The sequence below is a fragment of the Protopterus annectens genome, chromosome 7.part0 (assembly GCF_019279795.1).
Source record: "Protopterus annectens isolate FY-2018-M chromosome 7.part0, PAN1.0, whole genome shotgun sequence".
NCBI classification, from domain to species: domain Eukaryota; kingdom Metazoa; phylum Chordata; order Ceratodontiformes; family Protopteridae; genus Protopterus; species Protopterus annectens.
In genome coordinates this window covers 1,278,675,953-1,278,696,060 of record NC_056739.1, presented here as the reverse complement: position 1 = coordinate 1,278,696,060, position 20,108 = coordinate 1,278,675,953, and the positions used below count along the sequence as shown (strand labels likewise).

At 39.4% G+C, this 20,108-nt stretch overlaps 1 protein-coding gene across 1 annotated transcript in view; it reads left to right on the top strand.

Annotated features, from left to right (window-relative positions):
* The window catches only part of IL16 (interleukin 16), a 769,621-nt gene that overhangs the window by 22,950 nt on the left and 726,563 nt on the right, over window positions 1-20,108 (top strand). Inside the window, exon 3 of the mRNA XM_044077894.1 lies at window positions 14,824-15,241. Coding sequence (XP_043933829.1) covers window positions 14,876-15,241 — 366 coding nt within the window. The 5' untranslated portion in view covers window positions 14,824-14,875. The remainder of the gene's footprint in view (window positions 1-14,823; window positions 15,242-20,108) is intronic.

Below are 20,108 nucleotides of genomic sequence, written 5' to 3'. Positions count from 1 at the left end.
ACTCAGAGCCAGTCACATGTGGTGTCCCACAGGGCTCTGTCCTGGGACTGCTCATGTTCGGCATATCATTCTCAGATGTGGAAGCAGACATGGGAGGGTAGTGGCTGACAATGTTCAAAGATGACTGCATACTAGGTGCCATAGGCGATACACCTGCTGACACATACATCCTACTGACAGGCCTCACGGACACCAACAACTGGTGGTGGAGTCATGGCCTGACACTGCATGCCACGTAATGTATACTCATACCCTTTTGGACGGACAAGGTACCTACATATTATCACATAGACAATAACCCACTGAGTACAGACAAAGTAATCGGAGACCTGGTGACACTGTGCAATGCTGACCTCTCATTTGACACCCACATTGCCGAAGTGGTTGGATGGACTTCCTACCTTGCCCACCTTATCATGAAGGGATTCACATCCACATCAAAAGGGGTCATTGTACCCTTATACTCCTCCCTTATCAGGCCCATGACTGTGTACTATGCCCCATTTGGTATGTACCTCACCTGGCACTTGCAACAGCTAGGGGACCCCATGAGTACATCACCAGGAGGATCAAGGGTCTGCAACAACTGTCATATGCTGCCAGACTAACGTAACTCATGCTCTATTCCATAGCATACTGCCTACGTAGGGGTGATCTGTGCCTGATGTAGTAGGCCATGTCCAATCTGGTAGTGATGGACATGTTCCACCTCATACAATCCAAATCCATCAGAAGCACAACAGCTACGGATTTAAACCTCAGCACACATATGAATAGGACATACTGTAGGGACAGATCCATCACTAAGAGGCTTCCCATACTGTGGAACAGGATCCCAGTTCATGTTAGGCAGAGACCCTCACTGACACTCTTCATGTGCATTCTTGACAAGTGGATGGGAGATCATAGGTTTACAGCAGGGGTCTTCTCTGTGTCACTACTAGACAGAGGCACAGTACACTAATGCTATTATGTAGGGGGTCTTCACTGTGTCACTACTATACAGAGGCGCAGGTTTCTAAATCTATTCTATACACTGTCTGCAGATAGCCTAGTACTAAACTATGCCACTGTGAAACTATATCTGTCTATGTATTTCTACATCCCTCTCTATCTATGTATACACATATGCATATTATATATATATATATATATATATATATATATATATATACATATATATATATATATATATATATATATATATATATATATATATATATATATATATATATATATATATATACTCCTTTTTAGTTCCACATATGTATACACACAGTAACGTACTGCTGAACACCCATTACTGTACCACCTACTTGTACATTGCACTACAACCTACATTGCTATGTGCACATAGCTACCATCACATACATATGTATGTGGAGCCTTCAGTGACAGTTTCAGTATGTCCCCGTCCCTATGCACATCCTCATATACATAGATACAGACCAATAACACATCTGGAGGGTTCACAGTATGTAGAGTATTATAGTAGTACTTTACATTACCTGTGTTTGTTGCAGCTGTTTGTGTAGGCTTGCAGTTGCTTGGCCTGCTGTCTGCCTCTTTGCTTTGTTGTTTCAGGTTTGTTATTTCTTTCTCTTTCTTTCTTTCTTTCTTTCTTTCTTTCTTTCTTTCTTTTTTTTTGTTTTCTCTCTCTCTCTCTCTCTCTCTACCTCCAGCGGGTGCAATGACAGTATTGCATGTGTGGACTGGGAGTACAGGATGCTTTTGTAGGTATCTGCACATGTCCATGTGATGGCCTCTGCACCAATTGTTAGCCAGCATTTACTAATTGCATGCAGCCTGTTGTGTAGTGATTGCAGTTCTCACTGTGATTACAGGCCTGTGCTATAAGAAGGTCTGTTAGGTAGGCGTAGCCCTTTCAGATTATCAGGGTGGGGACCATGCTGGTTTGCTGTGGACACTGTTCTGTGAGTGTAAGGGTTGGTATGTCTCTCATATTTCAGGCTGTGTTGTAGACACTGCAATGCATGTTGTTCTGTAAGCTGAGTATTCCTTCCTCCAGTGTCCTGTTCTCCGTGTGTATGTAAACTGACACCTAAGACTAGTAATACTGTGTATATGAGTGTGTGTGCTTTCCTGTGGAGATTGTGGTGTACCTGGTATATAGCAGTGGCTCTTGCAATCTGTTGCTATGGCTTCAATATTTGGCCTTTACATTCACTCCTTGTATGCCTGCTAGGTGTCTTTCCTGTTATGTGTTGCTATGGCTTTCCTATTTTCCATTTACATTCACAGCTTGTAATGCTTGCTAAATCTGTTTGGCCAGCAATTCCCTATGTGTTTGTTGTGGTAGGGTGTTACTGCATGCAGTATGGTCTGGCCATGGTGTGGGCCTTGACACTTACAGGGTATTTGATCATGCTGCTGAGCAGGCCTCAGATACTCTCCGATGCATCTTTTATCAGCCTCATGGAATGGTACATAGCAGTGGGTTACTCCAGTGACATATTCTGATACTCTGCAGTTGTGACTGTGGGTTATTTCAAGCATATGTATTAGTACACCATTTGTGCCATGCAGGTGGTGCATACCTTCAGTCAGTCATAGTTACCATTGCATGTGTAGTTACACCTTTCTGCCTACTGTTAGTACATTTGGCAGGGTGTCAGTGGGGCACAGTTGACATTTGTTTTCACATCAGGGACATCCCTGTAACTCAGTCACAGTTGCTATGTCTGAACTCTTAACTATTCAACTATGGCAGTGTTTATCCTGCTCTGAGTATGTGTGTGGCTTGCCAGATGCTACTGTGACATTATTACCTAGTAGCTACCAACTAGCATGACTGTTTCTCAGCACACAGTACTATTTTACAAATCCACTAGATTTGACAGTAAATATACATGACATGCTTTGTGTACTAGACTTGTATATTCCCTTTACATTAATTCCTACTATTTTATGATATATTTCTTTCAGCACAATGTTCTTGTATAGCACTCATGGCTTAGTGGTAAGTCATGCAGACTAGTGTTTCCAAGGTCCTGGGTTCGAGACTGAGGGAGGTATTTTATTTTGCTGCTGAGAAAACTACAGGCCTTGTCATTCAGAGTGACTAAGGCACTTTTAAGCAGTTGTAAGCAGGTTAGCGCTGGTTTGCGGAGGTCACGCATGCGCACTGCTGCTTAGCTTCACGCACACCCGCTTACTACTGCTTAAAAGTGCTTACTCTCGCGCACACCCGTGCTATTTTCTTTGAAAGAAAAGAAAATGGGGAGATAGGAAAGTGGTGAAAAAGGGGTCACAAAGAGAGTAGGACAGTATGTAAACAAGCTCGCGTTTTGCAGGAGGGATGTAGGTAAGGCCCATAGCTGCCCATTTCTTCGTCAGCAGCAGCTGTGCATATGCTTGTAATTTGGTGTGACATTTGAAACCTTCCATCCCTGAGAGAGGTGTAAGGACAACAATAATACTTGTTGTACAGCCAATTGTAATTGCCAGTTTACATGTCCAGCAGACATGTGTGCAAAATGGGCAGCTATGTATGGGGCGTAATTTTTTTGTGGGTACAGAGTGCCCTTTTTTTTTTCAGGTGAGAGTGGTATGTCAGGTACAGGAAGTTGGTATAGCTGGGGAGGTAGGTTGGGGAGGTTAACAGACAAGACAAACAAGACGCATACAGGGGCGGTGTATGACACATGTGGGGGGGTTACACAATTGACGGGGATGGATGTTTGGATATCTCGAGCCCATGAGCCCACAGATGGCAACAGTGGAACTGAGATCCCCACCCATGGGCAGTTGCCACTGTGCCTTCACTGCCCAGGATGGGGCTGTGCTGGGGGCTGTGTAGGCCGGGCAGCAGGCACGCCCATGAGTTGTGCCACCCGTGCCTCAAGCTGGCGTAGGGGCCCAAGCACAGCGTGCCAGATCTCCCTACGCACCACAGTCCGGACACTACGGAGGGTGAGTGGATGTTCTCCTCCAGCCACGCTTGCAGAGGGGGGATGAGCCCCATCCCCTGCAGTGCTTCCACCCGCAGGTGGCACAGGGCCACCAGAGGAGGGTCCGGCCTGGGCACTACTGCCAGGTGCACTCGCCAGCTGAGGTGGGAGAGGTGGGTCCGCTGGAACCCGCCTTCCCTGTCGTCCTATGTTTTGCATTATGTTATGACAGTTTGGGTTAGTAACGTACAATACCATTCACAATTAGTTGTAACAGCATGCATTAGTATTCCCATTAACCAAACACCCATAAATTCAAGCCATTGAACAGCAAGCATAACACATGCATAATTTGAACAGCAATACACAATCCAACAACATGCAGGGTTGATTGATGGCAACAGGCCATCAGGTTTGGATGTATGAACAGGGCAGATGCATCAACGTACATGCAAATATGTATGAACCAACAGGACAAATGTCCAGGGGTGTTAATTGTGATTGCACATACCCATTTCACGTGGAATGGATTATTTGTGGTTATAGGGTAGGGTGAAGAAATATTTAATTAACAACTTCAAATACCTATACATATGCTGTACATTTCTACTAGCTGCAGATATATACACACTACAGGTCTGCCTACAGTTTCCTATGTGATAACTACTTCAGGTTGGTGATAGGAATGTTACTGCTACATCAATATACATTTCATATTTATTCATACACATTCATATCTGGCTCTGTTCAGCTACATCATCCTGCTACATTTGCTTTATATAGCTATAGACAACTGTGGATGTTTGGTATTTCAGACAACCATACTATCTGCATATTGCAGACTGAGAGCAACATATCCAGATTTTGGGACACACATTCCAGCTTCAGTACTGTTTTCAACACATGTTGCTGTTTGGTTCTGCCTGTCACATTCATTTCATTCTGTACTGACTGCAGTATACTTTATTCAGGAGTTATTACTACTTTATTGGTGGATTCATACCTCTTTCTCACACTCTCTCACTTGTTTTATTTTTACAATTCAGGATGGTACTTAATTCTAGGCTTTATTGACATGTTTTACCTTTAGTTATAACAATCCTTTCCAACAGTCTCACTTATGTCATGTTTCTGAATTTCAACAGGGATATATTTCACACATGTGTTTTACTCAGCTTCTGCAGCTGTACTTTTCAGCCTGCTGCAGGTTATGTACTATTATATTACAGGTGGGACATCTTTATTTCAGACTTGTTTCATTTTTATGTTTGGATTACAGGCTGCATCACACTTTTGTAATCAAGCAATACTTGCAAACCCTCTTACACTGTTACTTGCACATTTTATTAATTAGTGACTACACTGCACTCTTTTGCTAACTGTCATACTTATATATTTATTTACAGTTACAGGGAGAGAATTACTGACCTGCCTGGTGGCGCGCACCAGCCTATTGCCATAGGCTCGACGGTTCGCAGAACGGACACCTGCAGCTGTAATATAAATGAAGTAATATTGGAATACACATCTCCATAATATCAGCTAGGTTAATTTCTTACATAAATAATTACATGTAACTTACTCAGTAGTGGGGCGTTGGGCATTTGCCGGGCCTCCTGGATCCAACGGTTCAGTTGGTCCTGCTTCCGCCTCTTCAGGTCCGCATGGTGGTGACGGACCTGCTCACCAGTCCTTGGTATTCCTGTGGCACTGGTGAGATCATGTGCCAACCGGTCCCATGCCTCAGCCCTATATGCTCCCCACAGGACCTGGCCCTGCATGAGTTGGGCCTCATGATTATGGACGAGGAGCCAAACCATATATTTGGACTCCTCAATGCCCCACCTCTGTGCTCGGAAGCAACTACCCTCTCCTACACCTGACATCCTGGCTGCAAGTCGGTTCTACAATCGGTTATGCTGTGTATTCCCGCCTATGGGGCTTATATATGCCGTTTTCCCACACTTATCTGTGATTGGCCATTTTGGAATTGTATCAGCTTCACAAAACCTGCTTTGTCATGCTCCTCTTTCTATTCATTCCTATATATATGCTATTACTGCATTTCTAAGTGCAACTGTCATGGCTTAGTGGTTCAGTACTTTGACTATGGTGCATGGTATCCTGGGTTCGAACCTGGCCATTGCTTTTATATTTTATGACTGTCTACACAGGCTAGGAGGTGTGTCTGTGTAAAGGCAGTTTTGATACAGCTTGCTCAACGTTGCCCGTCGGTTAGCTTGTTGGCGCGGTGCGCAGCTCCGCGCAAATGGATCACGCTGGTTTACGCGTGGTTTGGCTGTCAGCACGCATATTACGCTCAACTCAGCTACAGGCACACAGTTTCAGCATGTTAAAACACTGCTCAACCCTGGGCACTCATTTTACACCTATTAAACCACTGCTCACCTACGGGCACTCATTTTACACCTGTTGTAACACTGCTCACCTACGGGCACTCATTTTACACCTGTTGTAACACTGCTCACCTACGGGCACTCATTTTACACCTGTTAAAACACTGCTCACCTACAGGCAGATATCCTCAACTTGTTACACTGTAGCTCAGCTATAGGCACATCTGACATTTTTTTTTTATTATCTCACATTTCTTCAAAATACATGGCCCATTTCATTACATTTTACATAAAATATAATTTTATATATGTACATATATGTCAGGGACTTGTTTCGTGCTTATTTCACTAAAAATAAAAATTGATGTTGTGGGGCTCGAACCATGACTGCCTCCTCTTCAGCCAACATCTCTACCGCTACGCTATTGCTTCTTGGCTTACTTTGCATATTTAGTTCTTATATGCTTTTCCACTGACTGCTAACTGTGTCTAAGCGACGGGAACACCCATGCAAACGAGCGCACTCACGGGCAAACATCTTTACAACTTAAAAAAATATATAAGATGTTCATTTATACATTTTATGTTCATGGTCTGTGGGTGCATGTATTGTGTTTATTCACATTTACACGGACTCTGTCGTGGGCGTTTACTTTCGGGACTTTTACTCTTCTGGGGGCGTGTCTGTTTGCAGGGCTTGCCATATGGACACGCCTCCTACTGTCTTACACGGACCGTGTTAGCCTTAGGTGTGATTCAGCATGCCCTCATGCATATGCATGACATGCTGACGTCACACCGTTTAACTGCAGCCTCCATGTAAGCCTTGTAACTCTTACACGGAGGCTTCGTGAATCCTGCCCTATGTCTGCATCAATTCCAGTGTATAGTTTATATGTCGTCCTTTTCAGAAGGTAAGTTATTGGTCTGTAGGTTTTAGGATAGTTTGCAGGTTCGCTCTTAAGTAGGAGTATTGTTTTTTTTCCTGTTGTTAACAAGGCTGGTGTCTGTTGGGGGTGTGCATATAAATAGTTCTTACTCATGGCTAAATCTTTATGTAAAGATGTTAATACTTTTAGCCAGAAGTTAGGTATTGCATCTGGCCTGGGGTTTTCCAATCAGAAGCTTTTCTTAACTTTGTTTCAATCTCTCTGGTCGTTACTTCATCCCATTTCATATCCTGTACATTTGAACTTCTTATTCTTTCTTTTACTTCTTCTATCCTTTTAGCATCTTTGTTATGTTCCACAGGATCTTCATAGATATTTCTCCAAAATGTATCTATTTCTTCTTTTTTTTTTTTTTGTGGCATTTAAATTCCTTTTGCCTTGTTTCCCAGTTCTCTATAAAACATTTTTGGGTCATCATAAGTTATTTTCAGAACTGGACACGTTGGGACTTGAAACCATATATCAGCATGCATATGTTGAAAACAGATCTATTACCACCTGTAACATGATTTTCTATAACAGTATAATAACAGCTATGAATGCAAAATTGTGCTGTGATGTAATTTATATAGGTTTAACTTCAGCATTTGGCAGGGTCATACACAAAACACTGATCAATAAATTAGCACAACTAGGTATCGATGTACTCTTGATAAGATGGATAGCTGCATGGGTTACAAATGGAACATGGCAAGTATCACACACCAACTGGACAGGTGAAATCCTTGGTTACAGTCAGGGTGCCCCAGAGAGCTTGGTCCTAGGCCCTTACTTGTTTAGATTGTCTCTTTCAGACCTAACTTTTTCATCTGAGGTGCTTTACAGTCTATATGCAGGCAACCTGAAATTGGGTAAACTGATTACGTGTGTTACAGACAAGGTGTGTATGCAAAATAACTTGACTAAATTGACCATTTGGACACAGGAGAATAATATGCTGATAAATACATCAAAAACTAAGCATGTGAGATTTGGGAGACATAAACGGAAAGATGAATATTTAATACAGCACACAGTGATTGAAACTGTAGACTCATTTAAGGACCTGGGTATATGGGTAGATTCATCTATGAGTTTTTCTAATCATATCAACCAATTGGTTAATGATAGTTATAGATCTATATGTTGTATAAATAGATTTATAAAGTCTAGAAAATCAAAAATGATGAAGTTATTGTTTGTTAGTTACATTACACCCAAACTTGAGTATGGAATATCAATATGGAAAAGCAATAAGAAAACAAGCATGAGTAAACTGGAAAGCATACAGTGGAAATATACCAAGGGCATCCATGGATGTGAAAATTTAAGTTATTATGAAAGACTAAAATATCTGAACTTGTACAGTGTCTCTTACAGATATCTAAGAGGAGATATTATTCAGGTATATAGGGCATTTAGAGGCAACTACCTCTGGGAATGTTTGGAATTATCAAAAAGTACTAGAGAATCAGAATCATCAGACAACCTATCTAAAAGATTTTATAGGAATGAGAAGTGTACTAACTGGTTCTCTGACAGAGTAGCTGATGCATGTAACAGACTACCAAATTATATTAAAGCAAGTACTAGTTTCGATATTTTTAAGAACAGCCTGGACACTTATTATAGGAACAAGTGTTTTCGTATACTGGCAAGCTAGAAGGGCATTAATGCCTGTGACGGAAATATATGTAAGCATGTATGTATGTATAATGGTCTTGTAAGTTTTTCTGCCTGTGCTAATATGTGGGCGGCTGCGGTGGTGCAGCAGTTAGCATTGCCACCTCACAGCAAGATGCTCTCTGGTTCGATCCTCGGCTGGGGTGCCTTCTGTGCAAAGTTTGCATGACCTCCCTGTGGTCGTGTAGGTTTCCTCCAGGTGCTTCGGTTTTCTCCCACATCCCAAAGACATGCTGTATGTGGATTGGACACACTAAATTGGCCCTAGGCATGAATGAGTGCATGTGTGTGCCTTCTGTGGAAGGTTTGGTGCTGGGCTGGCAACTCGACACAGTAAAACTCCACTGCCAATCATGAGTGGACAGGTGATCTGCTGTGGTGACCCCTAACCAGAAAAAGCCGAAAGAAGAAGAAGAAGAATTTCCAATAGTGCATGATAGACCCTGATCTGTTCTGATACTGTGTATTGGTTTTATCACGTCTATCTTTCTGAATATTTCGGTTGATCTGTTCCCTTTTCTTTACTCTTCTGACAGTGACACTTCTTGTCTTAATTACTTTATAGTTTTCTGTATTTCATACTTCCATGATGGCATTCGATTTCTCCCCTTCCTTTCCCTTACTACCCTGTGTTTTTGTGGTAAGACTATATCTGTTATTAATTTAGCTGCATAGTAATATATCCTGTGTACTTCTGTTATACTGCATGAATGTCTATGGACAGTCCTAATTACTATGTTCATTTGTTTTATCAGACTTCTAACTTTTTGGGTTGTACTGAATTTCTGTAGTCTATTTCTTTCACTGATCTTTATACGTCCGTCCATCTCTACTAAGTCAAGCAACTCTTCTCTTAGATCATTTTCTTCTAACTGAGAGTATATTCTTTGTTCTCTGTTTCCTGTGGGCATTCTATAGAAAGTTTCAGAGCATCTTCCTGTGTCACATTCTCAATTTCATCATGTGTTATCTGTTGCTCTTTCATATGGGAACTCACTGGCCTATCACTCCACAACATTGACTGCATCAGAGTTGCCACAGTTTCCTGTTCCACCCCTTGCTGTGCAACTTCACTGAGTGTTTTTACTGGTTTCCTATGGAAGGCTCCAAAGTATCTTCATATGGCAACTGATAAGATGTTTCTCACTCCTCTGGTTTCTCCTTAATATGGGGATTCATTGTTCTAGCCTGCTGTGGTGTTTTGTAAATTAAGATTTTCTACACTAAATCCTTAACTTCACAGGTACTCCATAACCTTGGTTTCTAACTCTTCCATTTCTAATCCTCTTTTCTACTTTTCCTCTTTCTTTTCTTATTTGTGTATTGTAAAATTTTCCATGTCTGGATGCCTTTGCCTGTATTTCTCTTCAATTATCTTTGGTGCTGCTCTTTTTGTATTGATTAGTTTTTCTTTCTCCTTTGCATAAATATGTCACCATACTAAATCTTTTTTTCTTTCCCATGTCCATATTTCTTCTTCAGATGTTTTCTGATATTCCTGACTCTCCTTACATTGGGGACTCACTCCATCATGCTGTGATGTAACCTGTGCTAGACTTTCTACACTAAATCCTTCACCTCTTAAAAATTCCATAACTTTAACTTCTACTTTTTTAACTTCTACTTTACTGATCTTCTGTTCTATGTTCCCTCTTTGTGATATTATTTTTTTATTGTGAAATTTTCCATTACTGGATGCTTTGCCTGTATTTCTCTTTGAATATCTTTGGGGCTTCCTGTTTTGTATTGATTAATTTGGCTTTCTCCTTTGTATAAATATTGCACCATATCAGATCTCTCTTTCTTTCCCATGTCCATATTTCTTTGTTATACCTTTCAAAAGTTTCTAGATTTTGTTCTTTATACGTTCACACTTAAGATGGTTCTTTTTCCAAACAGATCAAGATTTCTTGGTCTATATAATGTTTTTCATAAATCTGCAGTATTAACACAATTTCTTATTTGAAGCTTCTGATGTTTTTTTCTTGTGAAAGTATTTTTCTTTCCTCTAATTTCTCTCTTAATCTTTCTGTATATCTTCTGTCTGAAAATGTGGGTCTTCTTGCATAATAGGAACAATACATAATTTCTTTCTTGCCCTCAATAGTCCACTCTATCGTCTTTATGGCTCTTTTTTTCACTATCGGTTTTTGTGATTTTTGTGGCCTGCTACTTCCTTCGACAACAGGGGGGCCATCCTACCCCTGGGCCTGGTCTAGACCCATTGTAGGAATGTTTCCATGTCTTGAGGATTCTACACCATCATTTTTTTTCCAGTCCTGGCACCAGTGCACCTACCAGGATTGGGCACTTTTTTATCATGGGTCTTGTATACCCAGCTATCTTTTTTATTTTTTAACCTACTTCTGTCCATGATATATGCTATATAAATACAATCTATATATCAATGTAGTCTTGGTGACATTTTGAGAAAAATCCACCTCTTGAAGGTACTCACCAAGGCTTGAGGATGAATTCAATTCCAGCAATACTACTCTCCTTTGCTTGCTGACTTATCTCTCCATTTGGACCCCAATAACATATAACTCTTGCAAAACTGATTGCATGAGAATGGAAATTTATTCCTTAGTGGATATGTACATATGGTAAAATAAAATAAAATTATCTATAAATTCCACACCCTACCAGGGATAATTTTTTTGACTGGTCATAAATGATGATGTTCTAGATCTTTCTAAAACAGTATGAGACTAAATGAGAAGATCCCTTCATACTTTTTTATCAATGTGGAAGTAGTGGTGGTTATGATAGTTCCTGGTTGCAGAAAATGTTATCATTTTATAACATAGCTTGAATTTGCACTCTGGTGTTTCATAGTGAGTGTATAATAATGTTTGCAGCTGTTATGTTCAGCTTTGACTTTTCAGTTGGGTCTTAATTGAGGCTTACTACAGACAGCTGTCTCCAGCTACATTTAGTAGGTGATGCGATTGGTCATGCATCTACAAGAGAATTAATGGCCTGCTTCTGCTCACTGTCTGCACTGCTAGCTAATTATTGTTGACAAATTCATTCAAAATTGCAAGGTGACCTGTATAAAAACTTACAAGTTGGACCAGTGTATCTGAAATACCACCTTATCCATCCTTGAATTTCAACCAAATCAGGAACTGTATGCCACTGCGCTTCTTCATCTGTAGACATATTACCAATTAAGATACTGGGCTACATGACATTTCCTTGGAAGACTGGGGTCACTCTTCCCCTGGTAGCACTTTATTTTATTCTTTTCTTATCTGATAACTTGAAGTTTACAAAAATCCAATTCTGCAAATTTTAAGGCTTGAAAAATGATCTTAGCAAAGCATGCATAGTTCAGTAAACTGTGGTTTTAAAAAGTGTAGAATTCTTTCTTCACATTGATGGTCATTATTCCACAGCAAGATTTCTATTGTAGTTTCCAAGAGTTTATTTTCATTTATTAGACATGTAAGTGAAATGATCATTCATGAAACCTTGTTAGCTATGAACTAATCTACAAGAATAGCAGCAAATATAATATACATGGAAATGTTAGTTGTCATTCAACCAGCATGTTTTTGAGAACTGAGATATGACCAAGAAACTGGAATAATCTATACACACAAAGGATGCACTGTTTCTTCTCTTGGAGTGTTTCATGTTCTCACCATCACTACCATAAAAAATTCTCCTTGAATCTTTCCTGTTTTTAACCCTTCACTCTATTACTCTGTCCTTCTTTTCCTGATTTCTTGAGCCTTGATTCATTTCAGACTCCTGAAGGTTTTAATACTTTACCTGTGTGGTTTGAGGGGATCATGGTCAACTTTATGAAGGTACAATGCCTACTAATTAACTTGTGGGTATTATGAAGCAAAGAAACACCAACAGGGCAAAGTACCAAACAAACAGAGCATAGTACAATGAAAATAATGAAAGTTTGGTACTCCAAGACAATCAAAACCGACCCCAAAAGTCAAATCAAGGTTCTTTTATTTGCAAACTCAGTAAGCGCTTTCACATTTGTGTAAAACGTTTCATCAGACTTTCTCTAACTTGTGGGTATGTTTCAGACAAGTGGGATTGTAAATAGTGGGTGGAAGCCCCAGGATATTATGGACTGGCTAGGATGAATCCAGTGGGACGCCTAAGGGGTCTGAACTGTAAAAGATGATGTTGCAGAGGCTACATATGCAGGTTAGTACACCTACTTAGTCTTACTTTACCTCTCCAGTGTGGCTCATTCTCCCTTATTCAAGTAAACTTTGGGACAGTACTTGGCATTCTTCTGAGGATGCCATCCCCTTCTTCTCATCTGCTATCATGACCTTTATGCAGTGCTGTAGATGAGGCCTGACCATAGGCCATGTGTAGAGGAGTATCATTTCAGCATTACTTACAGAACATCCCCTTACCTTATGGGATATTACTAGGCATTGCTGATGGCATTCCATAGTAGTCTAAGATGGTCATGGTCCTCTAAAATGCTATCCAGCTGTAGTTATCCAAACCTGTAGACACTCCTATAATTCATTCTTCCAATGTATATTAGTTACATCTCGTCTAATGATGACTGCTAATTTTAAATATAACCATCCACACATTTTCCAGATAGTCCTTTAACCCTATGTATCCCTTGTACTTTCAGTTTCAATGATTACCACCTCCATATTGGTGTCAGTTACAGCAACAGGGGTTCCCTAAGATTCCATATTAAAAATAACAGCCATGTAAAACCCAGGAAATGTTAGCCTTACAGTGACTTGTTCACAATTATCATAATTTCTTAATATTTCCTTCCCACTGCCAGTCTGCAAACTTTAGTATTCAGCATTCACTACTAAACTAAAGTTTTCATCTGCCCCCTCCTCCAGTTTTTGCTAATAACCAGATACAGGATATTAACTTAATGTCATCTATCTACAGCTTTAGTAATAAATTATAAATTATAATACTCATTGATGTCTGGGCTGTGCCATAGAAGGAGGGAGCCGTCACTGCGACACAGGTGGCTGGCATTTAATAAATGGCCCTAACACTGGACTAGCCACACAGGGAGGGAGAGGAGTAAAGAGGCATGGCCTTTCTCCGGGGGGGGGGTGGATGGGGGGGTGAGAAGCAGATGCTTACTTAGCTGCTATGTGTGATCTCCCCTATCAGAATCCTATCACTTGGTACTTAAAGATGGAAAGGCAGAGCTGCTTACTGCCAATGCCCCTTGCAGAACTGAGAGACAACCATTGTGATCAGTCCACTAAATGCCTTCTTCCCTCACAAATTGTGCATGTTTGGGAGATGTAGGCCATCAAAAGAAATATAAACAACCCCTAGTATCTGTATAAATTGTGTCTTCCTGTGGTCACCCCATGCTCTTGTGATGGGGAATAAATGGGATGATTGACTGGGAGTGGGTTATTGGCAGGCAGTGGGACAAAATATATGTAAAAACAAAAGACTACTATTAATGAATTAAAACTGTTAAACATTAAATAAAGTAATGCTATAAAGAAATAAGTCCTTGAAAGCAGCCAATGGTACATGTTTACAGAAAAATACAACAGAAAAGTCAGTAGGTAACAGCATAAAGCAGATTATACTCCTGAAACGCTGTAATGCTTTTGGCAGCAAATATATTTAACCATTGAATAAATCAGAAAATGATACTCCTTTCCTGTAGTAGTTAAGTCTGATATTAAACTTTAATGACATTCACAACAACAGCTTTAAGAAGGTAACCATTTGAAATGTCTGGACTCACTCCATGGAGACTCAGTGTTAACAAATCAAATACTAAAGTCTCATGTAAGTAGTTAGTAAGGAAAGTAAAGGCAAACTGTATGGATATTGTTACAAAATTTTGTAGAAATGGTCACAAGGTAGCACGAGCTTTTAACTGTTAAAACACAGTTCTTGTTTGTTTCGAAAACCTTAATGAATTACTTTCATTTTATCTCTCCCTAGTGCTGTCCTTGACATTTAACTGCAAAAGAATGAGTGCATTCATTTAGCAACCATGCCAAACAAAAGTAAACATCACAAGAAAAAAAGCACATCATCATCCCCACTAAAGGCAGAATGGCAAAATAACACTGAAAAAGACAACAAGCGATCCAAGAGACTTATGAGTCTCTCTAGATCTCTTCTTCTTTGTAACTCCAAAAACAGTGATGACAGATCAAGCCCCGAAGAAAAATATCTGGACTCCAGTGAACTGTCAGTAGAACATGCTAATGAAAAATTCAAACACCCCAGAAGAGAGCAGGAAAGGACACCAGAAACAGACAGAGCATCTTCTGGTATAGGAATTCACACTAACGCGGACCTGGCCCACACTTCCAGAGGCACACTGAAAGCAACAAAGAAAAACTGCTCTAATAAGGTATAGTATTGCCTGTGTTGCCATTTTCCTTCAAAAGTAAATTCCATTTTAAATGAGGCATTGAATCAGTGAAGATGGAAGCTGTTTTGAACCCATGAAGACGCACAGTCAGTATCTAGAAATTGTTTCATAAGATACAATAAGATGCTCCCCCTGGATGTAAGGTAAATGAACAATAAATCATGACAGAATGTGAGAATAATAATATCACTTCAAGGGTAGTCAAAGTGTGATTTGCACTTTCCTAGAAGGCTGCATTCTTGGCATGCTTACTGTTCTCACTATTTGACAATTTCAACAACATGTAAGGGAAATGTATTTTGTCACGTGCTATTTTGTTAGTTACTGTAGCACTGAAGCAAGAAGTTCATCTCTTTTCTGATCTCATTATAAGCACTGGTTGGGTCACAAACTACATTTGTTTGTGTTTTTTTTTTGTTGAAGAAGAGGGTGAATTTTATTTATTTATTTATTTATTTATTTTTTAACTTATCCTATCCTTCAAGCTTGTATGACCTCAGAATTAATATAAAGTTTGGATTAAATGGAGGGCATGTCCATATATTAGAGGTGTTCTTATGTTTGTTGTGACCTTATGAGTGTCATGGTTTTGAGATTACAACCTTTTAAGGTTGTAGATATTTCAGTTTAGAATAATTACATCTTGATTAAATCACAGACATTTATTTATAATGGGCCCAGCGCATAACTCTCAACTGCCAGAATTTTGCAGATCATCACTAATTTTGACTCATACTTTTGCCCTGTCTCTCTTAAAATGCGAGATTTTCTGGTAAGTCACTGACAATTACATTCATTTTAATAATGCAAGACATTAGGGTTTCGTACTTCTTATTGTCCAGAAAACACACACATTACCCCAGTTCTGTGATGTAGCTGGAATGATCCCCAACTACAACCCAGATGACATAAGTTCAACAAGCAGCTTGAGCTCTGGAGAAGTAAGAGAGGGGTGGAAAGAGTCACTTTGCAACTCATCCACTCTGGGGGGAAGGAGGGAGGGGTATCTATCTGGGATGTGTTGTAATCATGAGGCAGATGGCCAGTAAAACTACAGCATCTCAGAGGAGCCAGAGTTAATTGACTAAGTGTAATAATGTGCGTGACATCACAAAAAATAGCTAGTTACGGCACACCAAATATTCATCTGGCATGAGACCAGCATGTGTGATGCGGTAGGTCACTCAGCTCCACTTCCCCTGCACAGTGTGCCGCTGGTGCAGTCCAAGTCACAGGGGTTACATAGTACGAGACATACTTAAGGAAAACAACCTCAGCTGGACAGCTTATGGTCAGCTAGAGGCCTTGTAAAAGATGAGTGGGGGGTAAGAAAATGCTTGTTAATGTAAAACATTTTGTTCTATTAACTTTTTAAGTGAAAAATGTCACTAATTTTGGACCTTTGCTCCCTATGATTTTTAGCTTTTCCCAGAATTATTGAGCAAAGAAGTTGATAGGTATGATCCAACATGGATCATGGACACAAAATTAGTACAGTTTGCAGGTAAGTCAGCATTCATCTGTTTGAATGCAACTTTCAGATGTTAAAACCATAACTACAAATGGAAGTCTAAAAAGTTTTAAAAAAGATCACAAATTCCTGACTTTCAGTGAAAAATAAACAAAGCCTTATAGTACATAACACACAACTCGATTTCTTCCTATGATAAATTCAGTACAGGACTAGTAACCAGCACAACGTATATCACTGAACTAAAATTCAGTCTTAACACTGAATGTAAAAAAAAAATCATCCAACTGCTACACCTTAGCTAATATCATCATTGTGCCTAGCCTTACGAATACCTCACTTCAATTCCAAAAACTTTCTGCTTACCATCACAATGTAGAAAGCACCCCCGCACACACACACAAACTGCAAACATTACTGCAGCTCCCCACTGCAGTTAAAATTGGCTTGAATATAAAAGTAATCAAAGTTTTTTTTTCATTTCCACTTAGCCCCCAAAAAATCTACACAACCCACTTTGTTCAGTTACCACTAATACACTATACACACTGTACTTATATACATCAGCCAACAAACTGAGATCCAGAAGTTTTGGCCTGTTACACCCTAACAATCTTGCACAATCTATAACTTGCTTTAAATAAACTCCCCAAACACCTAAAGTATAGGGGCATCACAAAAAAAAAAAAGCTGTCAAGTTTCTTATAAAAGAATACTAAAAGACTGAAAGATCTGTCGTTTGTAATATGAGTGTGCTAAATGTTCCTCCCATCAGTTTACTATACTTTCACCCTTTACAACTTATTTAATTCCTGGTAGTCTTTACTCATTAAATAACTTATATTTATTTATTTAGTTAATATTTGTTAAACGGATAAGTGGTCTGGTCCTTAGATGCTTTTCTGCCATGACCTTGACCTCAAAGGAAAATGTACCAGCATGTTTTGTGGGAAAAATGTAGTATCCAGAGCCAACCCGTAGAGTCAATGTACACTCCCCACTGATAGTGACAAAGTTAGAAGTGAAGATGAGATCCTAGAGATACAAAAGACAGAGATCTTATCAAAGAACCACAATGATGTCTGAGCTCTTTAGTTTCCCCAGCCACTGACTGCTTCAGCTCTAATTTATTTAAGTCAGGATGACAAGCCTTCAGATGGGGAAAGTTCACATTTTTATTATCTGCATAATTCTTCACAATCAGGGTTGCTTTGTATAAAAATCTTAATTTTAAATGTCACTAACTGTACTTCTTAAGCGACTTACACATAGTTGCGGAATTCTATCCTATAATTTGTCTCTACCTTCTCATTAATGCTCAGTTTCGTCTTTTTATCTTATTGTCATGCTAAATCTTTTCTTCTCAGGCCTGCTCTGAAAATGGGCACCAGCTTAGTATGACACCCTGGTAAAGAAAATAACAAATAAATAATAAAACCACTTCTGGCAATTTCTGTACTCAGTTTCTTTTCATGTGATATTAGAACTGGAAGTGACAGCAACACACATTGAAAAGGTTTGTATAGATGGCTTAAGTGCAAACATAAAAAAATTCCGTCTTGGTGTCACTGCCTTGAATGACTATTACTTATGACCCTATTATGCTACAGAAAAACAGGTACCCGCTACAGCATTATTCATGATGACATCCTTTAGTGGACTAGCTAATATACTTGTAAACTGACATGCAGCCTGCTGGCAGGTCTGCCAGTTGTTTTATATAATATTTCATTATTACACCATAACACTTCATACTGTGTCATTGGATGGACGGTTGGTAGTTCATGGTACTGTGCAGTGGGTTGTAATAACAAGTCGTGAGTGTGCATTTGTCTGCAGGTGTTTGTGTGTATATGTGTGTGTACGCATGCATGCACGTGTGAGTATGTGCATGTCTTGGTGGGATTTTACATTTGAATTGGGTAGAAATATTTCCATTATCTATGTCTTTATTTACTGGGTATATAGGCTGATCCAAACAGGTAATTTTTCAACCAATGCCTGGGTCATGTGGCACATATACATTGCCAGCAGTAAAGTGTTACTGTACAGTGCCATGTAATAAGTATTACTGAAAATTAGGCATATCAGTCTTTAATGACACAAAGAAAGCTGTCAATTATCATAGCGTTCATTTTTATTAAAGTAAGATCATGGCAAAATAAGGTAGCTTTTGCAAGCTTACCAGCAGCATGCATTAATAGAGGCTGAGTGACTTTAAAACTATGGATTATTTGCAAGCAGTACATCCACAACTACATCCACAACAGAGAGGTCACCTAGCAGTGATTCAATGCCTGTAACAGACAGGAGCAAAGATTGGGTAGATAAGGATGTCAGCTGCAGCTGAAATCAGCATGGACATTTTCAAACTGCCATCATTTCAAAAAGTAAAATTTTTCTACAACAGTGGGAGCAAAGTGAAATTCACAACATTGGATGGGATGTTGTTTATACTTCTGTTCATAGAGGCTGGAGGACACAGTTTCTAATATGAGATTAATATGGGGCCTTATATAGCTGAGTAACCTACACCCCAATCAGTTGTAGTTTGTAATTTATGCTACATATGATGTTCCAGCTGTTCTACTTCACTAACTAGAAGGAGTTAATTGTCAAAGTACAACTGTCTGAGCTCAAGATTAAAGGCTAAATTAGGGATGCATGCATCCTGAAAGGAAGCCATGTAACCCCTTTCATAGCATTTCTGGATAAAAGTACATCACACTCAAGCTCAAAAAGCAAATGCAAAAAAAAATAAAAGACATTAATATCTGAACTTCAGGAAAACATAAACAAAATCCTATAATAACTATCACACAGGTCTTGATTTCTTCCTGCAAGTCCACCATACTGAAAGTAACTAGAACAAAATATGTGACTCTTATATCAGATTTGTTCCTAATACTGAACATGTAATGAAAACATTCATTCACTTGCTAGGTCATCGTTATGGAGCAACTATTTGTATAGTTTTGCAGTAATTTTCCCTTTGAATGGATAGCAGTATAGATGCACCATTATCCATAAATGCTTAGTTAATGATTGTAACTCACATCTGCATGGAAAGAACAGAGGTAGCCTCTAAGATAAAAAAATCTTGAAATTTGAAAGAAAGAAATTAACTACCCTTCCAAATTATCAGGCATTAGAAGTCATCCACTGTTTGCAGAGGGGCTAAACATCAACTGACAAAACCTTTACGAAAAGAGGCATGATTTATTCCAGCTTTTTCCTCCAAGAGGTGCCATTTGTGCATATAAACAACTTCTTTCTGACCTCATGCACAATCAATATGTCCCCCACCTTCTTAAGAAAGTAATTGCTGTTTCCTTACACTAAAGTATCACATTGCCATTTCATAGTCATCACCAC